Raw genomic sequence first — 26691 nt, 5'->3', positions numbered from 1 at the left:
CTTAAAATGAGAAAAAAATTGCCAAGAAGTTTTCAGAATTCTTGGAAAAAAACATTTTTTAGGTGTAATGAGAGATCTTTGCCAGTGAAGGATCCATCTGTGGACCACTTGGATTGACTAAAACGTGCAGCAGCATTTTTTTGAATGCAAGCCTTACCCATGCACAGCATTGAGCAGTCAGAAAGCTATGTAATGCAACAGGCATCTTAAGAAGTTATTTAGGCTCTTTGAAATTATTTCCATGTCTGTGTAACTTCATATGCAATAACAGCACTTTTTGCTGAAGGGAAAAGACATTTAAGTAGCCTAATGTATAGGTTAAATTTCAAGAGCTCCACTGAGGTTACTTACCAGCAAAGGTTTTTAAAGACTTTTTCATAAACTACGGAGAGTTTAGCTAGCAGGGCATCCCCTTCTCTGAACAGAAGACTGCGGATCCTAACCATTTTTCCAAACTAAGAATCCAATCTTGATGGAGGCCTAAAGAATAATGTTCTATAAAGAACAGATGTCCAAGTGCTTGCTTATAATCTCAGTTATGATGACAAACCTTAGGTAAATATGACTGCCACATTAACTTTCATGCACTTCTCCCATGAGAATGATAGATAATTTTTCTACCTATTGTTAAAAATATGTTAAACTCTCTTTCTTCCAAATCCACATGGATAGCCACCATAAAAGCAGTCAAAAATTCAACAACTATTATAAAAGGAGTAAAATCCTATCTGTTTTAATAGAAGTATCATTTGGGACATGCTGGTTTCAAATTTTGATAAGATGATCAGTTTTTACAATAGTCATAAAGTTAAAAGGCAGCTATTTCGTTCTTAAGACAAGCCAGTACATACTTGTACTGCAATAAAGCTACCAGATGACACTATGATAACTGCTGACCTTATGGAGAAAAAAATTAAGAAAACTTTCTCTTCTGTATTTAAAGAGAGGTCACATAGGAAGTAGTGATAAGATGGCTTCATATATCTCTCTGAAAGATATATTTTTAGTCATTTTAAAATAAACAGGTTTTCAAATAAAGAAAGTCCTTTTTTGGAAGGACTAAATACTGTTTTATGTTTTCTTTTCACATAATAAGCAGAAGTTGCAACTATATTTTAATGCAGGCAATGCACAGATTCTGTTTGATTTTACTGTGTATGTTCAAAGTTCATCTCCATTCCAACATCTGATGGATTTTATTGAGGACATCATCCTTCAGATAGAGCAAGAAAACAAACAGTTTCTGGAACTTTTACGAACCACCCTGGTCCTAAACCACAATCTTTCAGTGATTTTGGTTCTTTTAACTTGTTGTTTCTGACCTCTGAGTCAGGAATTCAGGTGTGACTGGCAGTATTAGGTAGTTTTCCCATCCCTTGTGCAGAAGGGACAGCTTCCTTGGCCATCAGCTTAGATGTGACAGATTCTTTGCAGAATGGAAGAATGCCATAAAGACCAATTCCCCAATAAAAACAGAAACCTCCCCAAACAGAGATACTTATCTATCCTACACAATAATTTCTAATTTTCTTTATGAAAAGAAATAAAATATACCTATTTCTGAATGATTGTATCAGCTCCTTTAGTCATGTGGATTCTTCCGCAAACCTATGAACATGTTGTCCTACTTTGTTACAAATTAATAATGCAAAATAAACTGTTTAGCATTATGCACATAGAATTATTATCTCTCTTCACTGCTGGATTGACCAAAGCTAGTTCTGATTTTTCACGAGATCTGCATTAGACTAGTAGAAGCATATTCCCCTGGTCGAGTCTCTGTATTGGATAGGATCTGTCAAGGAGTACAAGGTAAGTTTTAGAAAAGTGCTCCAGTTTGCCCTTAAAACTGGGCAAACTTGAACTTCTTTGTATTAGTATTTTATCCTAACTTTAAAGTTTCTCATCCTGTTCCACTCCCATGTATGCCTCACTCTTCTACCCCTCTTCTCCTGCCTACAAATCTTGCATGAGCACTGCTAGTTCAGTCCCCTGCCCAATGTCTTCCTCTGCCTTTAGTTGGGGATGAACAGCAGAGTCTGAAAACACGTGTATATTATATATAATATACTAAGCACTTAGACACTCCAAAATCTTTCTAAAATTACCTGAACTATTATTATTAAATGGAACAGAACAGATTAAAATGAAATGAAAGCTGTAACAACTTTGTCTAAAAAAAGTCCTAGGAAAAAAATTATTGAGGAAAACAAACAAAAACTGAACTTAATTGCCTGGTATGCTATTTCCTGAATATGGAAAGAAGTGGAAAGAAGAGGTAGCAAACAAATGCATACTTTTATAACTTTTTTCTATAAACACTTATAGCAACATGAAATTCAGCTACTCTAATCACATAACTTCTAGAACTTTATCCATTAATGATGATAAACAGAAGTCACCTAGGAAAAATACAGTTTATTTCTGCTTTTCCTGAAAAGTTACATATGTACAAAATATGCTCTAATTAATTCTCTTCTGCTCTTGCCCCATGGATATGGGCTAGTAAAGAAGAGCACAGAGAATACAGAGCCTTTCATCCTTTTTATATAGCACCTCATAGGAAAATATATGCTTACTCTGTTTAATAAATCAATTTCTTCCTTCAGCTTAACAATCAGCTCCTCTTTGTCCTGTGTAATCTTCATTAATCTCACATTTTCTTGTCTCTCCTTTGCAAGTTCCTAAAGAAGAACATGTAGTGAAGTCCCAGATACAACAGGTTATTTGAAAAGAGACGGTTTTAAGTTGTTACTATTAAAAACAAACAAACAAAAAACCACATACCTCTAATTCCTTTTCTACAGGAAGTCAAGCCCACAGATACATTTCAAGGAGCTAATGAGTCACATGTCTAGGACAATATTTTACCCACAGTAAACCTGTGTGATAATTTCCAGAGATAATATTTTAATTAATTTCCAACTTAAGCACAAATGTAAAATAGGACTGGGGCCCATAAGAGAAATGAGTATATTTAAYGTCTCAGCTTCCAAACTTGTTATATTGTATATAGAATTTTGTTTAGATTATGGTTAACAAGAAAATGAAGACTTACTGTAAGATCTGTGGGCTTGAATGTGGGAGAAAATGAAACATTTCACATAAGACATTTACACCTTAGGAATTCAACAAATCAAAACTCAGGATACTTAAAAAAAGTACTGAAATCTTCCCCCATTTTCTATGCTAYTGACAATTAAATTATTTTGGAAAAAAAAACTGATTTGGAAGAGGTGATTACAGAGCATTCACTCAAATCAGACTCCCCTAAGTCTAAAAAATGGCAATTTCTAAAGAATATGTTTTATTTTCATCCTTTCAAAAAATAAGATCTATCCAAATTGTGTTAACTTAGCAACTTTCATCCATAAGGATTCAAAGATATTTGGAAAAGTTCCTAAAAAAAATGAAATTTTGTTTTAAAACTATATCCAAGTTGCTTAAAACTTCAATGAACAACCAGATAACAAATTTTATAACACTTCAGGATATTAACATTTGTCAAACAAGAAGTAGATAAGAAGTACACTTGTTTATTTTCTGAACAATCAGTGAGCCAACCCACCTCCTCCCACCACTCCCCAAAAAGTTATTTGCACAGTGTCGGTGTGTTAAGAGACAAGTACAAGAAAGACACAGAACACAGCTGGCTCTAAGCACATTACCTTTACCTCAACTGTTCCTCACTTACACACCAAATCAAAACTAAACATTTATGATGATTAAAAAGTTCATATTCTTCTCAGTCTAATTCTGTATTCATTTTTGTAGCCAAGAGTATCTGTAGTTCAAGTATTTAGCACAACTTTTATATATGTTATTCAGCATTTCCCCACTGAATTTGGAAGATACTTTATTTAAGAGGAATACTGCTTGGAAATAAGTTGGTACTTACTCTTTCAAGTTCCTCAATCCTCTTTTCCAAAGCATTACTTGGTACAGAATTCCCAGAAGAATTTGCATCCCTGCTGTATCTGCTATATGTTGTTCGGGAATATCTGTTTGCAACATCATCTTCTGGCGCATTAGGTGTGCTACAAAAGTAAAGAAGAAAACAGACACCCATACATTTAATAAAATGGTTGTGGGAGGAACCATTACAGATTCTCTGCAAGGCACTCTTCCCAGATCTTGTGTTACTGAGAACTCATTGGATTCTCTGCCTAAAAGAGTCATGCACTAGACTATCTCAAGATACAATCAATATCAGTATCATTTCCTTGTAACTGAATGTTATAGCTTATAATTTTTCTAGAGCAACATTTTAGAGTACTCTGCCTGCTTTGTTCTCCTCTTTCTGGTCAGGGTAATGTAAACAGCACATACAAATTCACTGTAAAAAAGCTCTGGATCATCTCTACCACTGAATCCCTAGCAGAGATCAGCAACTCTTTTGCCTGAAAATAATCTAAATTAAGATCAATCAGTATTTAGGTTAAAGACATGGCAGTTTTGAAGCCATATCTGATCTAAGTTATTGCAGCTACAAAGATCCATTCATTGAGTTATATTACCAGCTCTGAAGAGTTAGCATTTCTTATTCTAGATTCCAGCATGAAAGAAATCTTACTTACTTTACACCCTTATTGGAAGTACTAATCTAAGAACACTCGAATTGTTTAATTCAGTGAAATATTTAGGRAACACATGACCTGAATCCTCAAAGCAAAATGTTTAGCAAGTTCTCATCAACAGAGCAACTGGTTGTTTAGTACATTTTCTAAGTCTTCAGAGAATGGTGATGACCTGCCTTTTTGAACAGCGATTATTAAATTTACACTAAGAGTCAAAGGCAAAAGAAACTGTTGATTTCTGCTTTTTACAAAGAATTTTTAAAAGGCTGCATGAAAGCCACCTTGCAACAGCTGCATTTCTGTGTTGCAAGAAACAGATCAAGAATATGAAACTCATCAATGAAACCTGATTAAAGCCAAGTTACTGGCACTGTGGGAGAAAACAGCACGAAGTATTTGGACTGTTACTCCAAAATATTTTTAAAAATACCTATTCATCATTTCAAGATTAAGGAACATTCTTCTTGGATAAAGAAACTTCAAAAGAACATCAGATATAAAAGTAGCCAAGATCAGAAGCAATGAAAGAAAAGAAAGGGCTAAAGCTTGTGCCTTACATTCAGTGAAAGAATTGCCTACTCAGCAGTTCTAGTACTCCCACATCCAGGTCAGGTGACTGACCTGAAAATTATTAGGCATTAATGAAATAAAACGGAAAAGTGTGCATGTGGTGTGGAACACCATGATTTTTGTTGGAAAATGTCAAAGTGCTAGGTAGTTATTGACAAGCAGCTCCCTAATGAAAATATTCTAACGTCATGGGTTTTTTTTGATGGGTGGGGAGGGCAAGCAGAAGTCCCCTCTCTGGACATCCAAGTGATCCATGAATTACATAGGCAGTTCCAGCAAACTCCTTGACTGCACATCAATACCAAAGTCCGTGATCTGAGAAAGAAGATGCAACTGGTCAATGGCTTATGAGTTGTCCCAAGGAAGTGATATGCTTTCTGATTCCCTGCTCCTGTAGTGCCCAGGAGCCAATTATGCGGTACCCTGCATCACTACGTGAAAGGAATACACTGCAGAAGCCAAATCAAAAGGATGACGTCAGTAGACAGGACTAACTGCAAAAATGAAGTTGCTGGCTAGAATCATTCACGGAAATGACAGAACACTATGTTAAAAACCTTGGGTGGGCAAAGTATCTTCCTGCATGATCCTCAAAGACCATCTTCCTAGTCTTCCTAAAGGGGGGAGGATAGGAAAGGGGCTTTTGAAGAAAATATCTTCAGTGAACATTATCCTTGACATAAGAAAAGTGGCTAAAGAGCATCAATGTTATTTAAAAGATAAATATCTTCTAGAAACAGGAAAAGCTTGCAAGATAGGAATATTGTAATTATTGAAGGTAAATTTTAGATTAAGTTTATCACAAACATTATGTTCCAATCTTAAAAACAGAAAAGGATCATACAAGTTTAATTTATACAATAAATACGATTATAGAATAATTCAGCTTAGAAGAAACATCAGGTCGCTAGTCCAAGCATTTGCTCAAAGAAGGTTAGCTATGAGACCAGGTTGCTCAGAGAAAGCCCTTTATACAGGTGAGTTCGGAAAATCTTTGGGATGGAGACAGCACAACTTTTCAGGGCAACCTGTTTCAATATTTAGTGAAAATGCTTTTCCTTTTATCAAATCAGAAACTCTCAATTCAATTTCTGCCCTTTGTGTCTTGCTCTCCCACCACACACAACTGTAAAGAGCCTGGCTTTGTCTTCTTGATAATATCCTTGTAGATGTTGGAAGCCTGCTTGTAGGTCCCTCTAAGTTTTCTCTTCTCCAGGCTAAACAAGCCTAATTCCCTCAGCCTCTCCTCATATGCCATGYATTCCAGCCCCGTACCATCTTGGTGGCTCTCGGCTGAACTTGTTTCAAGTCAGTGTGCTTAATACAGGGGGACCAAGACTGGATGCAGTATTCCAGATGTAGTCTAATAAGGAATAAGGAAGACAAAAACATCCCTCCATCTACTGGCTGTGTCCATTTCATACAGCTGAAGATGCTGATAACCTTCTTTGCTGACAGGTCACTGCTACCTCATATTCAGCCTGTCTACCATAACTCCCAGGTTCTTTTTAGCAGAGCTGCTCTCCAGCCAGTCAGTCCCCAGCCTTTATCCTTGCTGGAGCTTCTTTCTGAAGTACAGCACTTCGCAATGGTCCTTGCTGAATTTCATAACATTCTTGTCAGCCTGTTCCTCCAGCCTGAACAGGTCCATTTGAATGGCAGCTCTGTCTTTAAGTGTGTGACTGGTGATTGGTGTCACCTGCAAACTTATGAGAGTGTACTTCATTATCTCCTCCAAATCACTGCTGAAGATGTTAAACATGACAGGTTACTGCCATACTCCACTTGTTCCCAGCCATCAGGTACCATTCCATGGTTCTCTAAGCCCAATCATCCAACAGCTGACCCACGTAGCTGCCACCCACCTAGACCATGAAGTCCTAAGTTTAGCTTAGTTGGTTAGAGCGTGGTGCTACTAATGCCAAGGTTGTGGGTTCAGTCCTYGTATGAGCTCTGCTGAGGGTTGGACTAGATGATCTCCAGAGGTCCCTTCCAACCTTACCATTCTATGATTCTACGAAACTCGGATACAAGAATACTGTGGAAAACAGCGTCAAAAACCGTAACAAAGTCAAGGTAAGAGATATCCATTGCTCTCCCCTCATCCATATATCCAAAYGTTTTATCACAGAAGGCAATCAGCCTGATCAGACATGATTTACTCTTGGCAAATCTATGCTGGTTGTTTCCATTCAGCTTCCCACTGTGTCCAGCACTGYGTTTCAACGGGATCATTTCTAAGGTTTTATCAGGGACAAAAATGAGGCGGTCCAGTCTGTAATTCCCTATGCTGACCTTTTGGTATTTTCTGAAGATGGCTGCAATACTCTTCAGTCACTGGGGACCAGGCTGCACAACACTTCTAAATCCATCCTTTGTACTATGTCCCTGCTTCCCACATAAAGCTCTAGCATGAGTTCCCTCTTCAAAAAGGCCAGCTTCCTGATACATTTTGTTTATATGTGCCAGGATGGACTGTTCTTGCTCTTAGAAGGAGGTTATCCCTAAAGTCTTGCCAGCTTCCCTGAGCTCTTTTGCCCTTCAGAGCTGCCTCCAATGGGACTCCACCTACCAGTTCCCTGAATCCAAAGTCTGATCTCATGATCCCTCTCTGCTACTTGCCTTCCTCATTTGCCTCAGGACCTTTGACTCTACTGTTTCACAGTCAGTAGAGCCAAGGCTGACATTATCAATCACATCCCCAACTAGTTCTTGCTTGTTTGTGATCCAGCTCTTTATCACTCTTGGTTGGCCTATCTAGTGCCTATATCAAGGAGTTATTAGCTTGACATACGCCAGAAATGTTCTGGATTGCTTGGGCTCCACTGTGTTGYCCTTCCAGCAGATGGCAGAGACTGAAGCCCCTCAATTTGTTTAGAGAAAACTTCATTCCCACTTCTTGCTCTGATCAGGTGGCCTGAAACAAACTTCCATCACACTGTTACCACACTGGCCTGTCCTCTGATTCTAACCTGCAAACTTTCACCCAGCCTGTCATCTATCCCATAGAAGAGTTTCCCATGTCTATTCTGCTCCTTTGCAAAGAAGGCACACTCCCTCATCTTCTCTGCTTGTCTTCCCTGAAGAGCTTGTATCAACTGGCCCATCACAACACCCCAGCTGTGCAAGCTCAGTTACTCCACACCTCAGTTACTCTAGCAATTTGGTCGTGAATGCATGAGGCACTCTAGTTCCTCCAGCTTACTTCCCGGGCTGCATTTGTGTAGCTAAACTCAAAGAAAGTCTCATTTTGTCATATTTAATCATTTCTGAGTTCTCTCTTCTTCCTGCGACCCTGCTTCATTTGCCTTCCACTCTGTTCTTTATTTCTTCACTGAACTATAGGTCATAATTTCTCCCATCATTTTTCCTTACCAGGTTAGCCAGCCTCTTGGCAAAGATACTCGTCTCACTTCATCAGGTGAATTCTGTCTTTCCCCGCTAGTCCTTAAAAATTAAAAACCAAGCTAAACAATTCTATTTCAAAAAGGCAAGCCTCGTAACAGAGCGTATACCAGAAGTCTTGTTAAGTAGGTGATAAGGGAGGAAAAACAAGTGTGTGTCCAAAATGTAAGAATCCTTCACAAATCAACTGACTTTTCATGAACTATGGAAATGTAAGGATATGTGGTCTTCTGGTAAAGAACAGAAGCAGAAGCCAAAATGGGAAAGTTATGTGATCTAACATGTTAATTTTGTGCCATTTCCACATACTTTCTAGTGTACACTAATTTGTCATTGTTCAGCTGGTAGGCACTCCATCATTAACTGGTGATAACTTTCTTGTTTGAGATCATGTGTCTATTCCTTTAAAAGCACTGTAATGGAATCTTAGAAGATAAGCATTGCCAGCTAATTAAAAAAAAGTTTATGGAGGAAGTGGGATCATGTTCTCCATTATGATCATTATGTATAAAAAATACTGGTAATTTAAAGAACACATATTAGAAGTCAAGAATTCTCAGACTCACAAATTTAACAGTGTTCTTCGCATAGCTATTTTCTTCTTAATAGCAATGGTATTTACCTTCAATGCAGAGTCTCAGACATAATTAAGTGCAGCAGAACAGAATGCCTTGGGACCAGGCAGAAGGACAAAGATCTTTCACTGCCTAATCCATCAAAAAACACCTTGACTTATATATCAAAAAAACCAAACACAAGAACTCTTGTTCATTCTTCAAAGGATAACTCAATTGAGAAATCGCACAATTGAAAATTATACAGTGGGTTTCTACAGTACTTAGAAAATGAATGAAAAGTACCATAAGTATTTTTACATTTTCTTTAAAATACAGTAAAATATGTGATTAATGTATTCATTTAAGAGCTATGCATTTCGTAACTCTAGAAAACCCCTGTTGACAATGTGCAAATCTAGAGGGATACAGTGCAAATCAAAACCAGGCATATCTTGGCAAAAGAATGTCTTTTCATGGATATAAATATTGTTTTGCTCTAGCATGTGTGAAGTTTCCAAGGCACACTGACACAATTGTAAGGAATTTTGTAGCTTAATGTTATTACCATATTTAGCACTGTTTATTCTTCATCTAGAAGATTTTTAAAAAAACATTTCTAGGACCGGATACGCATGTTGTAACACAACAWAAGAGAAATATTTTAGCTTAACTCTGTAAGTCCTAGAACATTCAGTTTTTTGAAAGATGTGTTGTTTCATGCTGTTAATGTCACATGGTTAGACCACACAAAAAATCCACTCAGTTTTTCCTCACTCAAAAATGATCCCTTTTGGCAATACTGAAATATCTCAACTCAGCTCCAGTGAGTGATCTTGGCAGGTGCTCCTATGGGAAAGCTGAAAGAAAGAATAGCTAGACAGGAAGGGTTTCATTAATACTGAAAATTAACTTTGTAATTATTCTGTATATTTYCTAAAACTTAAATTCAGAAACTTCCTCTTCTGTTCCACTGGGGAGAAGACCCTACTGAACRTTCCTTTTCTTTCAGCATCAGTAAGTACAGAAGGCAGATATCATAGAGGCTAAGAAATTAGAGTGATTTAAAATTTTTTGAGGCATTAGACCTTAACATACCTTAATCTATCATGAAGGAGTCTGACATATACATGGTTCATTATTTTGCTTTTTATAACCAACCAGTGGCCAAACACAAACAGCAGCAGCAAAAAGTACCATTTGAGCTACGGTAGGCATATCTTTCACTAAGAATAGAATTTCAGTCTTTTGAAACAACGTCATTTTATGAGCCTTAAACCCAGAAAAGAAAACTCGGTTGGAATACCATCACTGAACTTGTAGCCTACACTAAAAAAAAAACAGCACAAGTAAAGTATCTCACAGAAATCAGAGTATAATTTCTAGATATATAAAAGGATTTTGTACTCTTAAGGGAATGCTTTTATGCCTGAAGATTTCATGGAACAACAGTAGAACCTCATAAACCTTACGTTAAAAAAAAAAAGTGTGTGCAACAGCAGAACAGTTTTAGCTTTAGACTGCAAACGAAAACTTGCTTTTTCTGCTTCCTAACTGAACAAAAGTTTACTGATTTCAGATTTTAACCTGTAGTCCAGAGATCCCTGGCATCTTACAAAAGATAAGGGGGGGGGAAGCTTGTTGTTGTTGTCAGTAGGCTATCACAACCTCATATTAGATGTGTATTCCTGTAATAGAGTACTGAAAAGATAAAATGCTTTTGCAACTTAAGATGATTTGCTTTTAAATGTGGTGGGCGGTTTTTTGGGCTGTATTTCAATAAAAATCTTCTTATGAAATTAATCTGCACAATAGTCTTTGACTACTATTTTAGACAGTAAGTTTGGTTTTGGAATGAAGTTCTAGTCATTTCCTTTAAAATAAAATAAAATTAGGTACTCACAAAAGGGTCAGGTTTGAAGGCATATTACAGAATGCCGGAATAAATCTTACTCCTTCCAATGGCTCTTTGGCTCTTTCAGTGTTTTCCTGAAGCACTGTCCAAAAGCAATGGCACTTTCATCCAATTAAAACTATCTAATCAAAACCAGATTTCACTGATTTCAACTACAGCATATTTGCTTTCATTTCCAGGATCGTGTAACTACACTTGATTTGGAAAATCCTAATTGATTATGTCACTTTGAAATCCAGCCAGTTAGTAATAGCTTCTTCAGAAGAATGAGCAAAAGCCTATTTCTAAACAGGCTACCTTGGACTGCTAAAGGTGGCTTTGTGGCATTCAGAGTTGAGCTAAAGAAAGACAGTCATGCCTTTGCTGCAGCTGCACATGCCCAGCCTCCTCCACTTGTCCTGGCTTTGGCTTTCACGTGGCTGAGCAGGAAGCTGATCCAGCGAACCAGCCRCCCAGTGAAAGGAAGAAACCGACTTCAGCTGGCGGGGCTTGCTGAAGTCCAGCCGGCACAGCTACTGGCCAAGGCACAGCGAGCCACTGCAGCCGGCTCAACCTAGGCCACTGTAAGCTTCTGTAGAAATGAAGTGTTTTAGCTTCTTCATAATAACACTATTGGCTGAAAAGGGGATACAACAGTCAAGAAGTGTCAGAACAGATGTGCCCAATCTACTTGTGTGTCTTCCAGAAACTGAATGGGCCTTGAATAACCTCTGCCCATTTTAAGTGTTCATTTCTGCACAACAATGGTTCTAACGCAACATTTAAACTTTTTTGGAATCTAAAAACATTGAAAGAATTTCAGCAGAGCTTTAACATTTCCTTCACAGTACTTCCAATTATGACCTACTAATCTCTTATAGCTCATTTAACATTCATAAAAGAGTTTAAAAATGGATTAGAGCACAACATAGTGCTTTGGAATGAGTGGGCAGAGTCTCTACCTGTTGAGCTCCATTTCAGTGTGCAGCATTATTCTAAAAGTTGGGGGGGAGAAGTTTGGCATTTTATCTGTGAGCCATAATATTGTATTKATTTCCAGTAATAAACAGAAATTACAAGGGGAAAACATCCCTGAATCACTAAAAGATTTTAATCTACCTCTTTCTGTAAACTGATCCAGTCTGATCTGTCTGATACATGAACCATGAAAAATCTTCCAAGTTATTTTAAATCCTGATTTGCAAGATTTTATTTTTAATTTAAGACATTTTTAAAACATTTGTTTTGAGAAGCTAAATAGCTCCGATGATGGTAAACAGTCTTTAAAATAAGCTGTTAAAATAAATTCTCTGTTGTTGTCAATATATTCCTATGCTAYATACATATCTTGCTTTGCCATTACTTGCTTATATAAGAGAACCATAATATATGTTTGTATATAAATTACACTCACGTATTTCAATAAGCAGAATACACCAGTGTCATTCACTTGTTTGAGAAATCAATGATGGCACAAACTGTGGTAATAGCATCGGAGTTGAATCAAAAAACCGTATTTATTCAAGGCAATGTGCTTGTTGGTTTAAAACAACTACTCAAAAAACAGAACAAAAACTAGTAGCCCCCGTTATAGCAATAGTAGCTTAGAATGGCCAAAGTGAGGCATATCATATTAAGAAAAGCTTAGAGAAAGATTAAAGATGAGGAAGTCGAYACAGGCTCTTGCTACAGAAAGATACTTACATGAAGACGTGCTGTGTCAGAGTTCTCCCAAATATGCTCATAAACATGTCATGTACAAGCATAGTACTGGAGAGTCTGGTAATGTTCTTAATAGATCTTAAAGGATCATAATAGACCACAATCGAGCCAACACTTCCTTTTCAAAATATTTTATGCAGTTTTTCTTGCAAACCCAAAGGACCTAAAGAAATTTTTGGGGTGTGAGTAAATTCTGAAGAAAGACCACAATTACAGATTAAGATCCCCACATCAAACGTTCATTTATTTTATTGTRTAACAAGGCAGACTCAGTTTGTCTGAGCCAGCCATCACAGAAGTAGAATAACACAGCAGCAGCCAGCAGAGTTCATTTGTAAACATGTCTTCTGGTCAATGCGTGTGCAGGGAAACATGGCTCTCAGAATTGTCATATAAATGTTTAACCATGAACTGTTGCATCCATATAAGGCAAAGTAGCTAATATGTCTGATTAAACAGGCAGTAAATTCTGTGCAATTCCTTGAGCCTTTGGAACGTATTGAGAGGACTGCAATTCCACGAGAAGCACACCGCACTGATCTATCTTCTCTGCTCTTGGTAAGTCTCTCTTCCCTCTTTAGCGCCAAGAGGCTGAGTATCTCAGCGCACACATGGAAACAGTTGTACCAGAAGGGAGGGAGAAGCTACTAGAACCCTGGGATGGAATCAGTAACCTAGGACTAGAAATCAGAGGAAAACAAAAGATGAAGACAGAACAAAAACTAAACAAAATGAAACAAAGAAATCATGAGAAAGAACAGAGAGAAGACAAGGACCTCAATGATTAAATATGAAGATGTATGGGAAAGTGAGAGAGAAGAAAGGGGGCCTAACTGAACTGGGGAATGGAAACCAGTGAGATGGAAGATGAACACTGAGATGAAGAGCTGTCACTTCTAGTGAGGGAAAGCTATGGAGAGGGCGAAATCAAATGACAAGGGATAGGAGTAGTAAAGATGGAAGGAAAACAATCTGAAAATTTCTGACAAATAATGCATTCTTCCCTTGTTGTCCATAAGAGAGCAAGAGAGCCAAAGACTTTAGGAAAATGTAGCCTTTTCTCTTTTGTCATCATATGCCTGTAAAGTCTACCAGTCTCATTCTGCCTCTGAAGGTCATCCACAAAATTTTGACCAACTGTAACTAAAGCAGCTCAAGTAACAGATTCTTTTTAACGTGCACATTCTGGAAATAGTTGTAATCACACAACTACATTTTCTGTTTCTGGGGGGTTTCTGCAGGATTTGCTACATAGGTCAGATCTACATTACAATGAATGAGAATTACTGCAAAAGAGGCTGTTATCTCTCAGACCTCTACTTGTTGCAGAAGTTGGAAGAGGCAAATAAATCAACAGTTTGCAAGAATAAACAAGGACTTTTGTGATTAAAGCAGCTGAATATTGTCCACAGATACCATGATGACCTCAAAGGAAAATAGTATTTGTTCTCAAGATGAAGTTAGAAGACTATTCAATGAGTAAGATACAAGGCCACATACTGAATGAAATACTGGAGAGCAGCTTGCAGCAAGTATGATTCTTCCTACACGTGATGCAAGTCCTGAGGGAAAGAGTTCATGAACAAAGAATGTACATCATATATATATAGATAAAGCAAACCAAACTAACACTGCACAAACAAGTCTAATTTCAGCATTTTCTAGCTTTGGGCTTTCCTAGTTTTGCAATGCTAATCAGAAGAACTAGCTTATCTTCAAGTCAGTTAGGAATGTATAAGATTACTCAAACTTTTATATTTTCCCCCATGCAAACAACTGAGTTTTTGCATATGATGTAGTATAGAATGTGAACACAGTAAAGGTAAGAGTTTACAAAAAGCCGCAAAATACTATGACACACAGCTCAGTATTCTGCAGATACAAATAGCAACAAAATTCTGCACAGGAAGTGGAGCTTGTGTGTCTGATCAATAAGAAACAAATCACAAATCTGTATAGATATCATGAAAATAAGTCTACACATTCTCCTATGACAAAGTGATTCCAAAAAAAACTGCAGCATTAAAAAGCATCACTGGACCATGTTTCTGCAAACTCAAGACAGTATTGTGGCACAAAAACAGAGTATTGAGCTTAAGCATAAAAGGATAGATGCACAAGTTTGAGGAGTGGATGATATATTACTGAAGAGTACCTAACTGCAGGTGCTCCTTGCAACTACCTCTATAATAAGGAAATATATACAAATGAATACAAATGAATTCATTTCACTGAATATAGGATATCAAAAAGAAAACACACTTACGTGTTGAATAATATTTAGACAAATGTTTTATTTCAGTTGTCATCTTTCAGCTCCTAAATTACCATTAAATTTTTGCAATAATTGTGATGGCTGTGTCAATATTAATTCCATATGGGCAAAAATTTCATACTCTGGTCAGGTGCAATGAAAAATTTGAAATGATTTTCTGACTAATGAACTTGAGCCATGCAACATCTGGCTCAAAGACAGACAAATAACAAACAGAACAGGACATGCTGCATGGACAGTATTCCCTAAAACTGATACAGTAGTACAACAGAAATCATAGCAATTTCTTTCAGTAATAGCAAAGGAAGCAACAAAATTATCTTCCTAGAGTAGGCTTCAGATGATGGTGGTTCATATACCTTAACTATGAAACATGTGGCTCTGAGGTCATGTTAGTCAAAAATACCAAGTTAGATATTTACTTGGGAAACTGTCCTGCACAAATAAGACCTAGCAAAATACCAGCTGAGTTTATTTTAAAATAATAACATAACATCATTTTTGATAAATTTGCTGTACTCAAAAATCAGCTTATAAATCTACAGTAGTAGTACAATGGCCTGTACTACAAGCACCCAAGATACTTAATCAGCTTTGTATCTGGCAGATCCAAATATGTAAGAAGAATTTTAGAATGCGTGGAGAACGAAGATCTCATACCTTTTAAATCTGCTTGAAGCCATCCTGGAGGAGTCCTAAAGAAAACAAAAAATAACTTATTAACAGTTTTCTTTTATTTGTACTTGCATAATGTTTTACCATCTCATAGAAAATGAAACCTGTAGGACAAGAAAGCAAGATCCATCCCTCAAACTGCTGCTGTACAACTCAGTTTTGCAGTAATTTGCTGTTAGGAATAAATGGAATATTGTGATTACTGTAACCATGTTACTGCTTCTGAAAGGAGCTCAGAACTCTTAAGGACAGCTTCTGGTTACATCTTTAAACATGMACTTTGATAGCTGCTTATCTGTTTGTCAAGGAGTAGCAGAGCAAAACTGCTCTGGACTCTTTCAGCACCACTGCTGTCCTTCTGGCCTGAAGGAAAGCACAAACTGGCAGCTACTATAAGACTGAGTCTCAAATCAAGGTATTACACATCACTTGGCTCATGGTAACTATGTATGGCTATGCTCTTTCTTTACTTTTCAGATTCCCATAATGCAGTAAGTGGTCACTTTTTCTGAGATTATATACTATTTTTAATTTGAAAGGTTCCATTATACTCTTATTCTGGTTCTGTAAAGATGGAAATWGTAGCAAAAAGAGTAACAAAAAGAGCACATTTATTCTGTTGCACAATCTGAAAAACAAAACAAAAAAAAAGAGAAAGAGAAACCCTAATGCATTAAGTACAAATAAGAAATAGAAAACTCAATTGAAACAGAAATAGAAAACTGCATCAATAATGCTGTGATTGCAGGTCCTCCAAAAAATCTGATCACATGGAAAAGTTAAGACACACTTCAACTGATAAAAAGATGGCTCAGATTAGATAGTGTAAGCCTATAAATATTTTTAAGGATGTTGTTGCAAAAAGAACACGAGAACACGAACCAATTATTTTTATTAGTCATATGCAAAATTTCCCCAAGCATCAGTATTAGGAAAAGGGACAGGAACAAATACTTAAGGAGTTAATCAACTGAAAAAGATACCTAATGAACTGAAAAATTGCCATTACTGAAAAAATAATGGCAAAACATGAAATTCTGTCTATTTATGGCACAAATTACAGAAAAGGATGTAATGAATTCTCAAAACAAGATGCAAGAGAGATTCTATCCTCTTTGGAAATCTTTGAAAACATTTCGYTATCTTCACTAATTACTGTCTTTCTAAGCAAAAATTAATTAGATAAAAACTACGATAAAAACATTATTTTATCATGAAGAATAAAGATGGTAAATTATTTTTATTATAGAAACAAAACTTGATTTTAYGCTGCATTTTTTATTTTATGGAACATTTTCAACTTCTGCAATATGTACTTAACATTTTCCTTCTCTAATCTAAGCAGAAAAACAATATCCAAAGTCACAGAAATTATTTAAAGAAGCCCACAAAATGGTATAAAATTGCTGTTTTACTACTGGTAACTATTTTATCACTCATAACAGCATCTGAAAAGCAGCACTTTACAGCTATGAAACAGCAACCTAATCTCACTTCTAAAAGGGCAAAGAAACAACACATTAAACTCTATTTTTAAGGTTTATTAAGGATTATCTTCGAAAGGTCATGGCAATTGATAGAGGCCCCTGAGAACTGAAAGAAAGCAAATGTCACTCTTATCTTCAAGGATGGCAAGGYGGAAGATCCAGGGAACAACATGCAGGTCAGCCTCATCACAATCCCTGCAAAGGAGATGGAATAAACCCTCCTGGAAGCCATTTAAAAACATATTAAGGGCATGAAGGTGACTGGCAGCAGTCAGCACAGATTTATGAAGGGGAAATCATGCCTTCTACAATGAAATGGATGAGGAGAGAGCAGATGATGTTGTTTATCTTGACTTTAGCAAGTCTTTCAACCCTGTCTGCCATAATACCTTCACAAACTGATGAAATATAGACTAGGTAAGCAGACAGTGAAGTGCACTGAAAAGTGACTGAATTACTGGGCTTCAAGTGGTGTGATCAGTTCAGCTGGATGTCAGTCGCCAGTGACATACCCCAGGGAAGGACAGTGGGGCCAGTACTGTCTAGCATCATTAACGACCCAGAYGATGGGACTGACTGCACCCTCAGCAAGTTTGCAGGTGATACAAAACTGGGAGGAGAAGCTGATATATCGGATGGTTGTGCTGCCATTSAGAGGGTCCTCAAGAGCCTGAACAAATGGGCAGAGAAGAACCTCACGAAATTCAACAAAAGGAAATGCAAAGTTTTGCACCTGGGGAGGAATAACCCTTTGCCCCAGTACAAGCTGGGGGCCGACAAGCTAGAGAGCAGCTTGGCAGAAAAGGACCTGGGGGTCCTGGTGGACAACAAGTTCAACACGGGCTAGCAACAGACCCTCGCGGCAAAGGCGGCCAACAGCATCCTGGACTGCATTAGGCAGAGTGTTGCCAGCAGTCTGAGGAAGGCAATCCTTCCCCCGTACTTAGCTGTGGTGAGGTGCATCTGGAGTGCTGCATCCAGTGCTGGACTCCCCTGTACAAGATAGATGTGGACATACTGAAGCGAATCCAGCAAAAGGCCACAAATATGATTAAAGGTTTGGAGCATCTGTCATATGAGGAGAGGCTAAGAGAGCTGGGACTGTTCAGCCTGAAGAAGATAAAGCTCAGAGGGGATCTGATCCATCATACATGATAGGGGAACAAAGAAAAGATGGAGCTAGACTAAGTGGTGCCCAGTGACAGGATGAGAGGCAATGGGTACAAAATGAAATATATGAAACTCAACTTAAACATAGGAATTCTTTTTTTTTCTTTTTTCTTAAACTATGAGGGCAAACACTGGAACAGATTACCTAAAGCAGTTCTGAAGCTTCTAACCATGGAGATATTTAAAAGCTGACTGGATACAGTCCTGAACAAGCTGCTCTAGTTGTTCCTGCTTTGGGGGTCAATGAGACCCTAGGCTGGATGAGGGACCTCCTGATGTCCATTCTAACTTCAGTGATTCTGTGATTCCAGTCTATAATACATCTCTATGTTTCATTCTGCAGATTTGCTCCTATCATATCACACTACTTGAAAATGTAGACGAAGTCTAAGATGGTTAACTTGTTAATCCCCACCTAATAGTGAATCATGTCAGTGAACAAAGAGATTAGTTGAAAGACTGTGAACATACCAATAAAACTACCTTTCTTTACAGCCATATGTTGTATAAAAGTTCTTAGCAATCATTTAAAATGCCCTGCACTGTTCACTCATGATACTTAATGAAGTCTTCTAATATTGCTGCTAAAAATCTTTACCCCCAAACTATTACATACTTCCTTAAAGCAGTGACTCAAGTATTTGGACCATGAACCAATTCCCAAGATGTCCTTGAGCAGTCATATTAAACATATCAAAAAGCACCTAACTTAAAGCACCATGAAAGCAACAGGATCCCATGGCTCAGGTATCAAACCATGGTCTTTAAATCATAGTTTGGAAAACACTTAACTATTTCTTAATTATAAAAGTATCAGTGTAAAGTATACTTGTGATGTGCAAAACATTAAAAAAGGAGAAAGTATTTTGTCACTAGGCACAGAAAGGTAGGCATACTAAAGAGAATGCATGGGAATTTTACAGGAAGCATTCACTTCTGTATTTACTCTTCTGGTTAATTTGGGGAAAAAATGCACATGATAAAAGATTTTCACTGAACTTTCCTTAAAATGGCCAGGTTTTTCAATATGCAGTTATATCACTGCTTTTTCTTACTCTTCTTACAACAGCAGCATCAGAAAGAAGCAAAGCTCAGGGGTACAAAATGGAACTATTGATCTTACTACTTCTCCAACTATTTCACTCCTCCCCTTGCACAAGGTCTGATGCTCAGATTATTCAATGGGCTGACAACCCAGTAACGCAACAGAAAACCTTTTTGCTTGTATAATTTTCCTCCTCACTTAGTGAGTTGAATGAGTTCAAGGATCTGTTACAAGTCATAGAGCTGGTGCAAAGATGGAAGAGAGGCTTCTTTTGACACYAATGGGCTGATTAGATTAACTTTCCCATCTCTAATCAAAAGCTCTCTTTGCCACTCTTACGTCCAAAAACTGGTAACCAAATTATATTACACTAAGGAAAAAATGCTAGGCATTTAATATTTGATTTGTATTAACAGAACGTAGCAATTTATATCATTTCATTATAGTAAACTTTAACCTGCTTTTTTAAAGAGAGGAGACAGCAAGGTCTCCAAAAGAAGGTAATTGTCAATATTCAGATTTCAAGCTTCACTATGCGGTTGTCTGATTTTTTCCACCTGCATTATCCTTTCAGCTTAGCGAGTTATGCAAACACAAATCTAATATCTGGAAGCTTCTAAAGATTTCATTCTGCCCTCTAACACTGCTATCTAGATACTTGCCTATCTGAACTTTTACATATGGAGGACTGCATGGTCTAATTTTTTTTAGTTTTAAGTTAGTCAGCACTGACTGGCAAGGCAATTTGTCACTGATGTTAAAAAGCCTTTGGAGTTTCAACTGATGCCTTAAGWTGCATGTTCCTTGTATATTAAAACTGGAATGCCTTATCAGCAGTATCAGTCACAGGGATTGATGGTGATGGTCTCCGTAACATCCTCAYTGCCCTGGTAGCCCCAGACAAGTAGTTCAACTGTTACTTTAAACCGGGCTGCAGAAAGACAAACAAGCAGACGTCTGAGTCCAAATTTTACTTGACTGTCCATAGTTACATCTTTTGCCCATGAAGTGGGAACTCTGAGCTCTTAAGCTTCTGCAGTTTCTTTTTTTTTCATACATTTTTTTTGTTTGTTTGTTTGTTTTTAGGAAAATGCTGAAGTCTTGATGGTATGGCCACACTTCCTGGCAAACAAACTTCTGCACACAGTGAAAGGCAGAATTCACAAGCAAGGAAGAATTTGCACATGACCCTGCAAGTCTAGGAAARTACACATACCCTAGCCTAGGGATCCATGTGTCTTGGTGCCTGCCCTATTCCAGGCATCAAAAGGATGTAAYGTATATCCTCAAATTTGCCAAGATTTTTCCATACAGTAAATGTAAAAGTATGGTATTAAGTAATTTATATACATACACTTCTGCATTTACCTCAACAGAAAGCTTCCAGAAGTTTGGCAGTACTACTCAGAAAAAACAATTCTTAYGAAAGCTGGGAAAGTAAACAAATGCTTAGGAACAAAGTACATAGCAAATGAGATTATTCTTTGCTACAAATGACAGTTGTTAAAACTAAAAAAGGAACTAGCAGAATACTAACTAGTCCTTTTTATCACCTGATCCTATAATGTGTTTTTTATTTTTAATTTTTTAATTATTTAAAAGTAGCTATGAACCAAAAGCTGAAAATATACAGTAATCAATACATAAAACAACTACCTATGACAAACACTTTAATAACCAAATTAACTCCAAACTAACCATTCTTTAAGATGATGATGCAAGCACCAGTGAAATATATTATGTATCTGCTCTCCTACTATGAAAATTTATTCTATATGTTGTCTTATTTATCCAATGGTTGTTTTAGAAACAACTATAAACAACACTGTGTGTCTGTTAAGCAAAAATAGTTTTAAACTTCCAAACTATTTGAAAACTCTTAAGATGAAGCAAACACCTGTTAGAGTTTGAGATCTTGTCCCCTGCACCACTTTTAGAGGCAGAAAACAGGTGGAAGGGAAAGAGAATGGAAGAACATCTCTGTTCCGCAAAGAATGAAAAGCAGTTGATTGGGCACGCATATAACTAGTATTTTACAAATCTGACGTATATTCCTTAATTTTGTTAAACTTTGAGCTTTAACCCATGTTTAAAACATCTAATAACTCTTATAAAAATGATTTGTAAAAGTAACTGCTTTATAAGCAATGACCCATTTATTTGAAAGTCTCCCTTTTAAAAAAGGAATGCTGTTTAATGYCTGGGGAAATTCTGAAAGGAAACGTCATTAGTAAAGAAGTAACCCGTAACAATTATGCTAGTGGTTTCCTTCACAYTGGTGAAAAAATAGTATTCCCAAAGACATCTAATAACATCAGTTCTTCATGCAGGGTTGTTGTCAAACACTTCAGTTTCAAAACAGTATTCAAAATGCACACCCTTAAAATTACTTTTACTCCTTGAACGTGATCGATGACATCTTGCAATACCTTTTAACAGTAGAATATACTGTTAAAAATTTATGTGATCAAGCAGTCAAGTAATCAAACTACTGCCCTAGTCAAACTAGGAGGTAAGCAACTTCTAGTAAGTCGTCTCTCTGCTCCTGGCTCATCTTGGTATTGCATCTGGCCAATACACAGATAATAAACAAGCTAGTCATCTGGCTTTAAATAAATAGTTGTCTGTGTTTATGAGTGTCTGACAAAGATTTCCAGATGTTAAATCAAGCCTACCATTACAAACCCACTAGTTAAAATGAATTAATAAACATTGTTTTTAAACATGTACAAACTCTRGAGTCAACTGCACCACGAAAATGATTCACTGCCATTCCCTGGAAGGCTAAAGTTTCACAAACTAATTAGCAGCAACAATCAAAGCAAATTGCCTGTATCAAATGAGACTGCTGGGGTACACTGGTACATACACTTAGGCATAGTACTTGCAGTGTTTTCGAGTTTGACTATACCAGCGTAAACTCAAACTATGGCTGCATAACGGTATTCCTGCAACATGAAAGGTTARATTTTAACCCAAGTTAGGTCATCAAAACAAATTGTTTTTTCAAGTGTAATCCAAATATGGACTCCCCACAAACTCTCCTATGTGTTCTCCAAGATGCATGAGGACACAAATTCACTGCTTGGAGGAAGGAGGCCTATTGCTAGGATTTTTTTTGCCTTTTTTATATATCAAGGAATGGGTAGAGCCTATCTCCAACCCGCCAATCATGTTAACTCAAATCTCTTACATGAGTCAAATTTTGATTAATTACATCTACTTATTTGTTACACTCAGTACGAATTTACATTGCTATTTCCATGGAAACAGTAGTTACACACACTCCTTCCACAGCGTGGACAAAGTTTCATTCAGATCTTAGAAGTGTGATAGCATCTGGTGCCTGACAACTAAAAGGCAATCTGATTCTATTACCAATGAAGGATAACTACAGGTGTGAAGAGCAGGAGACAGAAGATTAAATACACCACTTTCCCCACACACACATCAAAGCAACCCCAAAAGAGAACAACTTTGAGGAGCAATACAGTCACAAAGGTACAATTTAATTTCCACTCCTAAATCTTCACTATTTAAAAAGTGGGGGGATGTTTTTCATGGAATGCAATGTCGATTTTATCTTGAATGGTAATGTTTTCAYGACTGGGGGTGGGGAGAATCTACCCTCACTATTTGCACTGCAACTGTATTTTTCAGAAGCACCCTAAGATGCTTCTAAGTTTGGAAAAGTAGCCAGTTATATTAATGATATAATGCCCTTTGTAACGGTGTAATTTCCAAATCTCTACTTGGACAGAAGACTTGCACATACAAAAACATCCCAAAGGGTCCCTCCCCTTATTCTGCTAGCTGCCAAGACTTTATATCTAAGATTCATTACATTTTACTTTTTTCTAGTGTAGACTTCCAAGAGATGACCTTAAACACTCTTTACACACCCAATAAATCTCTTTTATAAGCAGGCATTCTAAAAATGAGCTTTTATTTCTAGAACTGTTAAGAAAGCATGAAGTTATCACCACGTATTAATCAGTTACAAAATAAACTGAAACAGGAACCTGGTAAGATCAAACAAAAATACAAGTTGACCTACTGTTTTTAAACAGCTTCACAGCATTTTTTCACATGTTGATCTTCCTCTGACTTCTACTCTTTCAAACTGGAACAACACATTTTAAAAGGCCTTTGTTTAATTTATAGCCAACTGATCTTTTTAAAACATGCCATAGCGAATGAAACGTAACAGAAGTAATAAAATTTTGAGCAGGAAAAGAGACGTTTATGTACCAGAGATTAATATTCAATTGTTAGAACTATTTTCACATAACAACACTCATAAACTTAACTCCAGATCAGCAATAAAGAACAGTCTCTTCCATGTGAAGTAGATTATTTAGACGAATGCCACCTACAAATGTTTCACAGGGGAAAAGAAGGATATCATTTTTATATACATGCTAAAGAGAGAAAATCTAAACTTAATGGTTTCAAATTTCTGAAATGTCAAATTTCTAAATTGGTCACTTTCTTGGTAACATCATCATGGCAGGTAAGTTTCAGGAAGACATTTATTTAAGTGGAAACATAACAGCATTATAGATCTATACAAGGATAGTTCCTTCTTTAAGAAGGAAAGAATGAGAGAAAGTCTAAAGGTAAGTTTCTTAAGTAATTAGATCAATTAATGTGTTTGCCTTCACACATCTTTATCTGCCTTTATTTCTTCCCTTTTCATGTATTTGGAGTAATACCAAAGAGAAGATCTCAAAAGAAGTCATTTTTTCAGACGCAGAGTTATGTAAGAATCATTTAGGACAGCACCACAAATTGCCAGTTCCTTAGACGCTTCCTTTGCATTTTCTGTTCCCTTTCACTGGGGCCCACATGGAGTCCATACAGCTCAGATTCCAAGCAGTCTCTTCTACTTCTTGACTATGCTGCCCTTCCAGGAGTAAAGCTATTCATCTTTTTTTTCAAAAGGGAAGCTTCTAACAGTATGTAATTTCTCATCATGTGTGTGTGGTTCTGGACTGTCRATGAACAACGTGACAAGTAAAAACACTGCAGCTCACTTTACCTGGCACAGCACAGCTTGAATTAAGAACTGCATATCCAAGCTGCCTGCAGGCAGAGCCTGGCCAGGTGCTGGCTTCACTCTTCTAGCAATTGGGAGCAATGACGAACATCCATGCCTCTTACTGAATCTGCGAGGACCCAATGGTACCTTTTAGCTCTAGCTCAACCCCAGCCTCACCTGGTTCCTGCAGTGGCCCAGGCATCCTCCCATGCAGTTCGCCCATGCACTGGCCCCACCAACACAGTCATGCCCCTCTCAGAGCCCAAGRGACTGGAAAGCAGGGCTCAAAGATGTCCAGGCCAGGTGACAGAGACTGGCCATGCCTATGCTCTAAAGTGCTTGATTCTGGGGCTCCTCCATGCCCCAATGGGGTGCCCCTACAAAATAACAACTTCTTTTTTGAGCTAAAAGCTTCAGAAATAACATGAGGGATGGCCCTGAGTATAAAATAGGGGCATGCAGCTGGTTTTGAGAATGTAAAGGTGGCAGTGAAGACCTAGGAGCATGACACAGGCAACCAAATCTGGTGTTTTGATGTCCATACTCCTGTGAGGACTCATTCATGGCATGTTATCCCATGAACAGTCCCTGGGTGTGATATTGGAGAACAYCAGGCAGTATGAACCAAAATCATGCCAGAAAAGCTTGCTAATAATTAAGCCATAGGCACAATCAGCAGTGCAGTGTTGAGCTCACTCCTAGGTCCTGTTCTTTTCAGCAGTATAAATGTAGTCAAACACTACTAAATTCTGGTTTCCTCCTACTTTCTAAGCTGTCACATTTATTACATCAGACTATAATCATACAGGGAAGCAGATTCTTTCCCTATCCTTAATCCATTTTGTAAGTGGAACATGCAGCATCTAAACATACAAGCAGGTATCAGTAGCCACCACTATGATATTCTCCCCCACCACCTTACATGAGACATTCGGCAGGAATCCTTCTGGTCCATGTAGTTTCTTACAGAACTATGTCACAAATTACACAAGTAAAGAGTTATTCATAGATTCCAGCAAACAAACTTTGCYCAACTCCCTTAGGTAGATCTCTTCTCAAATAATTACAAACTGACAGAAAACTGACTGGCATCCTGAATGCTTCTGAGAAGACTCCCAGGACCACCACCTCCCCAAACTCAGGAGCCTCTCCTCTCCCTGGCCAGTACTTAGAACATCATTAACTTTGCTTCAGACTTGCTCCTGGCATGAGAAAAGGATTAACAAAAGTTCTCTCTCTAGAAYAAGACAGCAGAGAAGTGCAGGAATCAATACTGTTACTATATCTTACAGAAGCTTTTGGTAAGAGTCAAGCTGTGTCATTTATTTGTACAAGCAGATACRGCATGAAAGGAAGTCCTTCCTTTTTCTTTTAAATAAACCTGCTTCCACAGGACTCTTCTTCCACAGAAACCTCAGCTACAGTGTATCACTACATATAATCACCTTTTCTACTCAAGAACTTTAAGAGAAGACTGGGAGGAGATACCTGATTCCACATAATTTTTGACAGCTGGACAAAATTTCCTTATTTACTCTTTTGCAGATAAAAGAATCTTTTCAAACCAGTATCCAATTTACCAGAGTTAAAAGTGATGCCAGTCCAAAWAGAAAAGCATGCGGGAATGAAAATGAATTCCTTCACAAGGCCCCTGCTGCTCCAAACATTAGTTGGGAATTTGAGAAACTACTTGCTATTCCTTCTGGCCACGTAAAAGCTCCAAACTGGTATAGCACTAGCTAATGCACTCCCTTATACAAGTCTGGAGCATATCTTCATGCATTCAGCCAGGAAATAAAGAAATGGGCTCATACAGGCTGAGCAGCTAGCAGTAACATCTGCAGATGATAATAACAATAAAAAAAATCTTAATGGAAGGCTTACAATCAAACTTAGAGAAACTACAACTAAGAAATCATAATATACACACATTGTTTCTCATTTGGTCCTTACAAGGATTAAAAAGTACTTGAAAGAACAGACCATGCTGAAACTCCTGAAATTCCCACGCATGAGAGAGAATCTAAAATAGAAGTAAGAAGTCTCTGCACTRCTTTGCTGTCACAGATTCAGGCTTGACTCAGGTTTAGTTTTCATGAACTTTTTGAGATGAATACTTWGTGCACGGGCACTGGAAAACTAGTATTCAATTATAAAAGACTGTGGGTTAAATCTAAATGCTTCTTTATTGGGACTGAAATGCACTCCTGAAACAAAACTTTAAGTTTAAACTCCTTAGCCACTGCAGTACATGTCACTGAACACAGATACTAGAA

At 37.4% G+C, this 26691-nt stretch overlaps 1 protein-coding gene across 1 annotated transcript in view; it reads right to left on the bottom strand.

Moving 5' to 3' along the window:
• Positions 1 to 26691, bottom strand: part of LOC146586861 (PRKC apoptosis WT1 regulator protein-like) — a gene marked incomplete at its 5' end in the record, with an annotated part of 39010 nt that overhangs the window by 3451 nt on the left and 8868 nt on the right. The window contains 3 exons of the mRNA XM_085320472.1: positions 2580 to 2684; positions 3899 to 4037; positions 15658 to 15692. Of these exons, the coding sequence (XP_085176598.1) occupies positions 2580 to 2684; positions 3899 to 4037; positions 15658 to 15692 (279 nt within the window). The remainder of the gene's footprint in view (positions 1 to 2579; positions 2685 to 3898; positions 4038 to 15657; positions 15693 to 26691) is intronic.

The sequence above is a fragment of the Rhea americana genome, unplaced genomic scaffold (genome assembly GCF_003343005.1).
Source record: "Rhea americana isolate MKP2758 unplaced genomic scaffold, rheAme1 scaffold_64, whole genome shotgun sequence".
In the NCBI taxonomy this organism is placed as follows: Eukaryota; Metazoa; Chordata; class Aves; order Rheiformes; family Rheidae; genus Rhea; species Rhea americana.
Note: the sequence above shows the minus strand (reverse complement) of the source record. Positions and strands in the feature narration are given on the sequence as shown.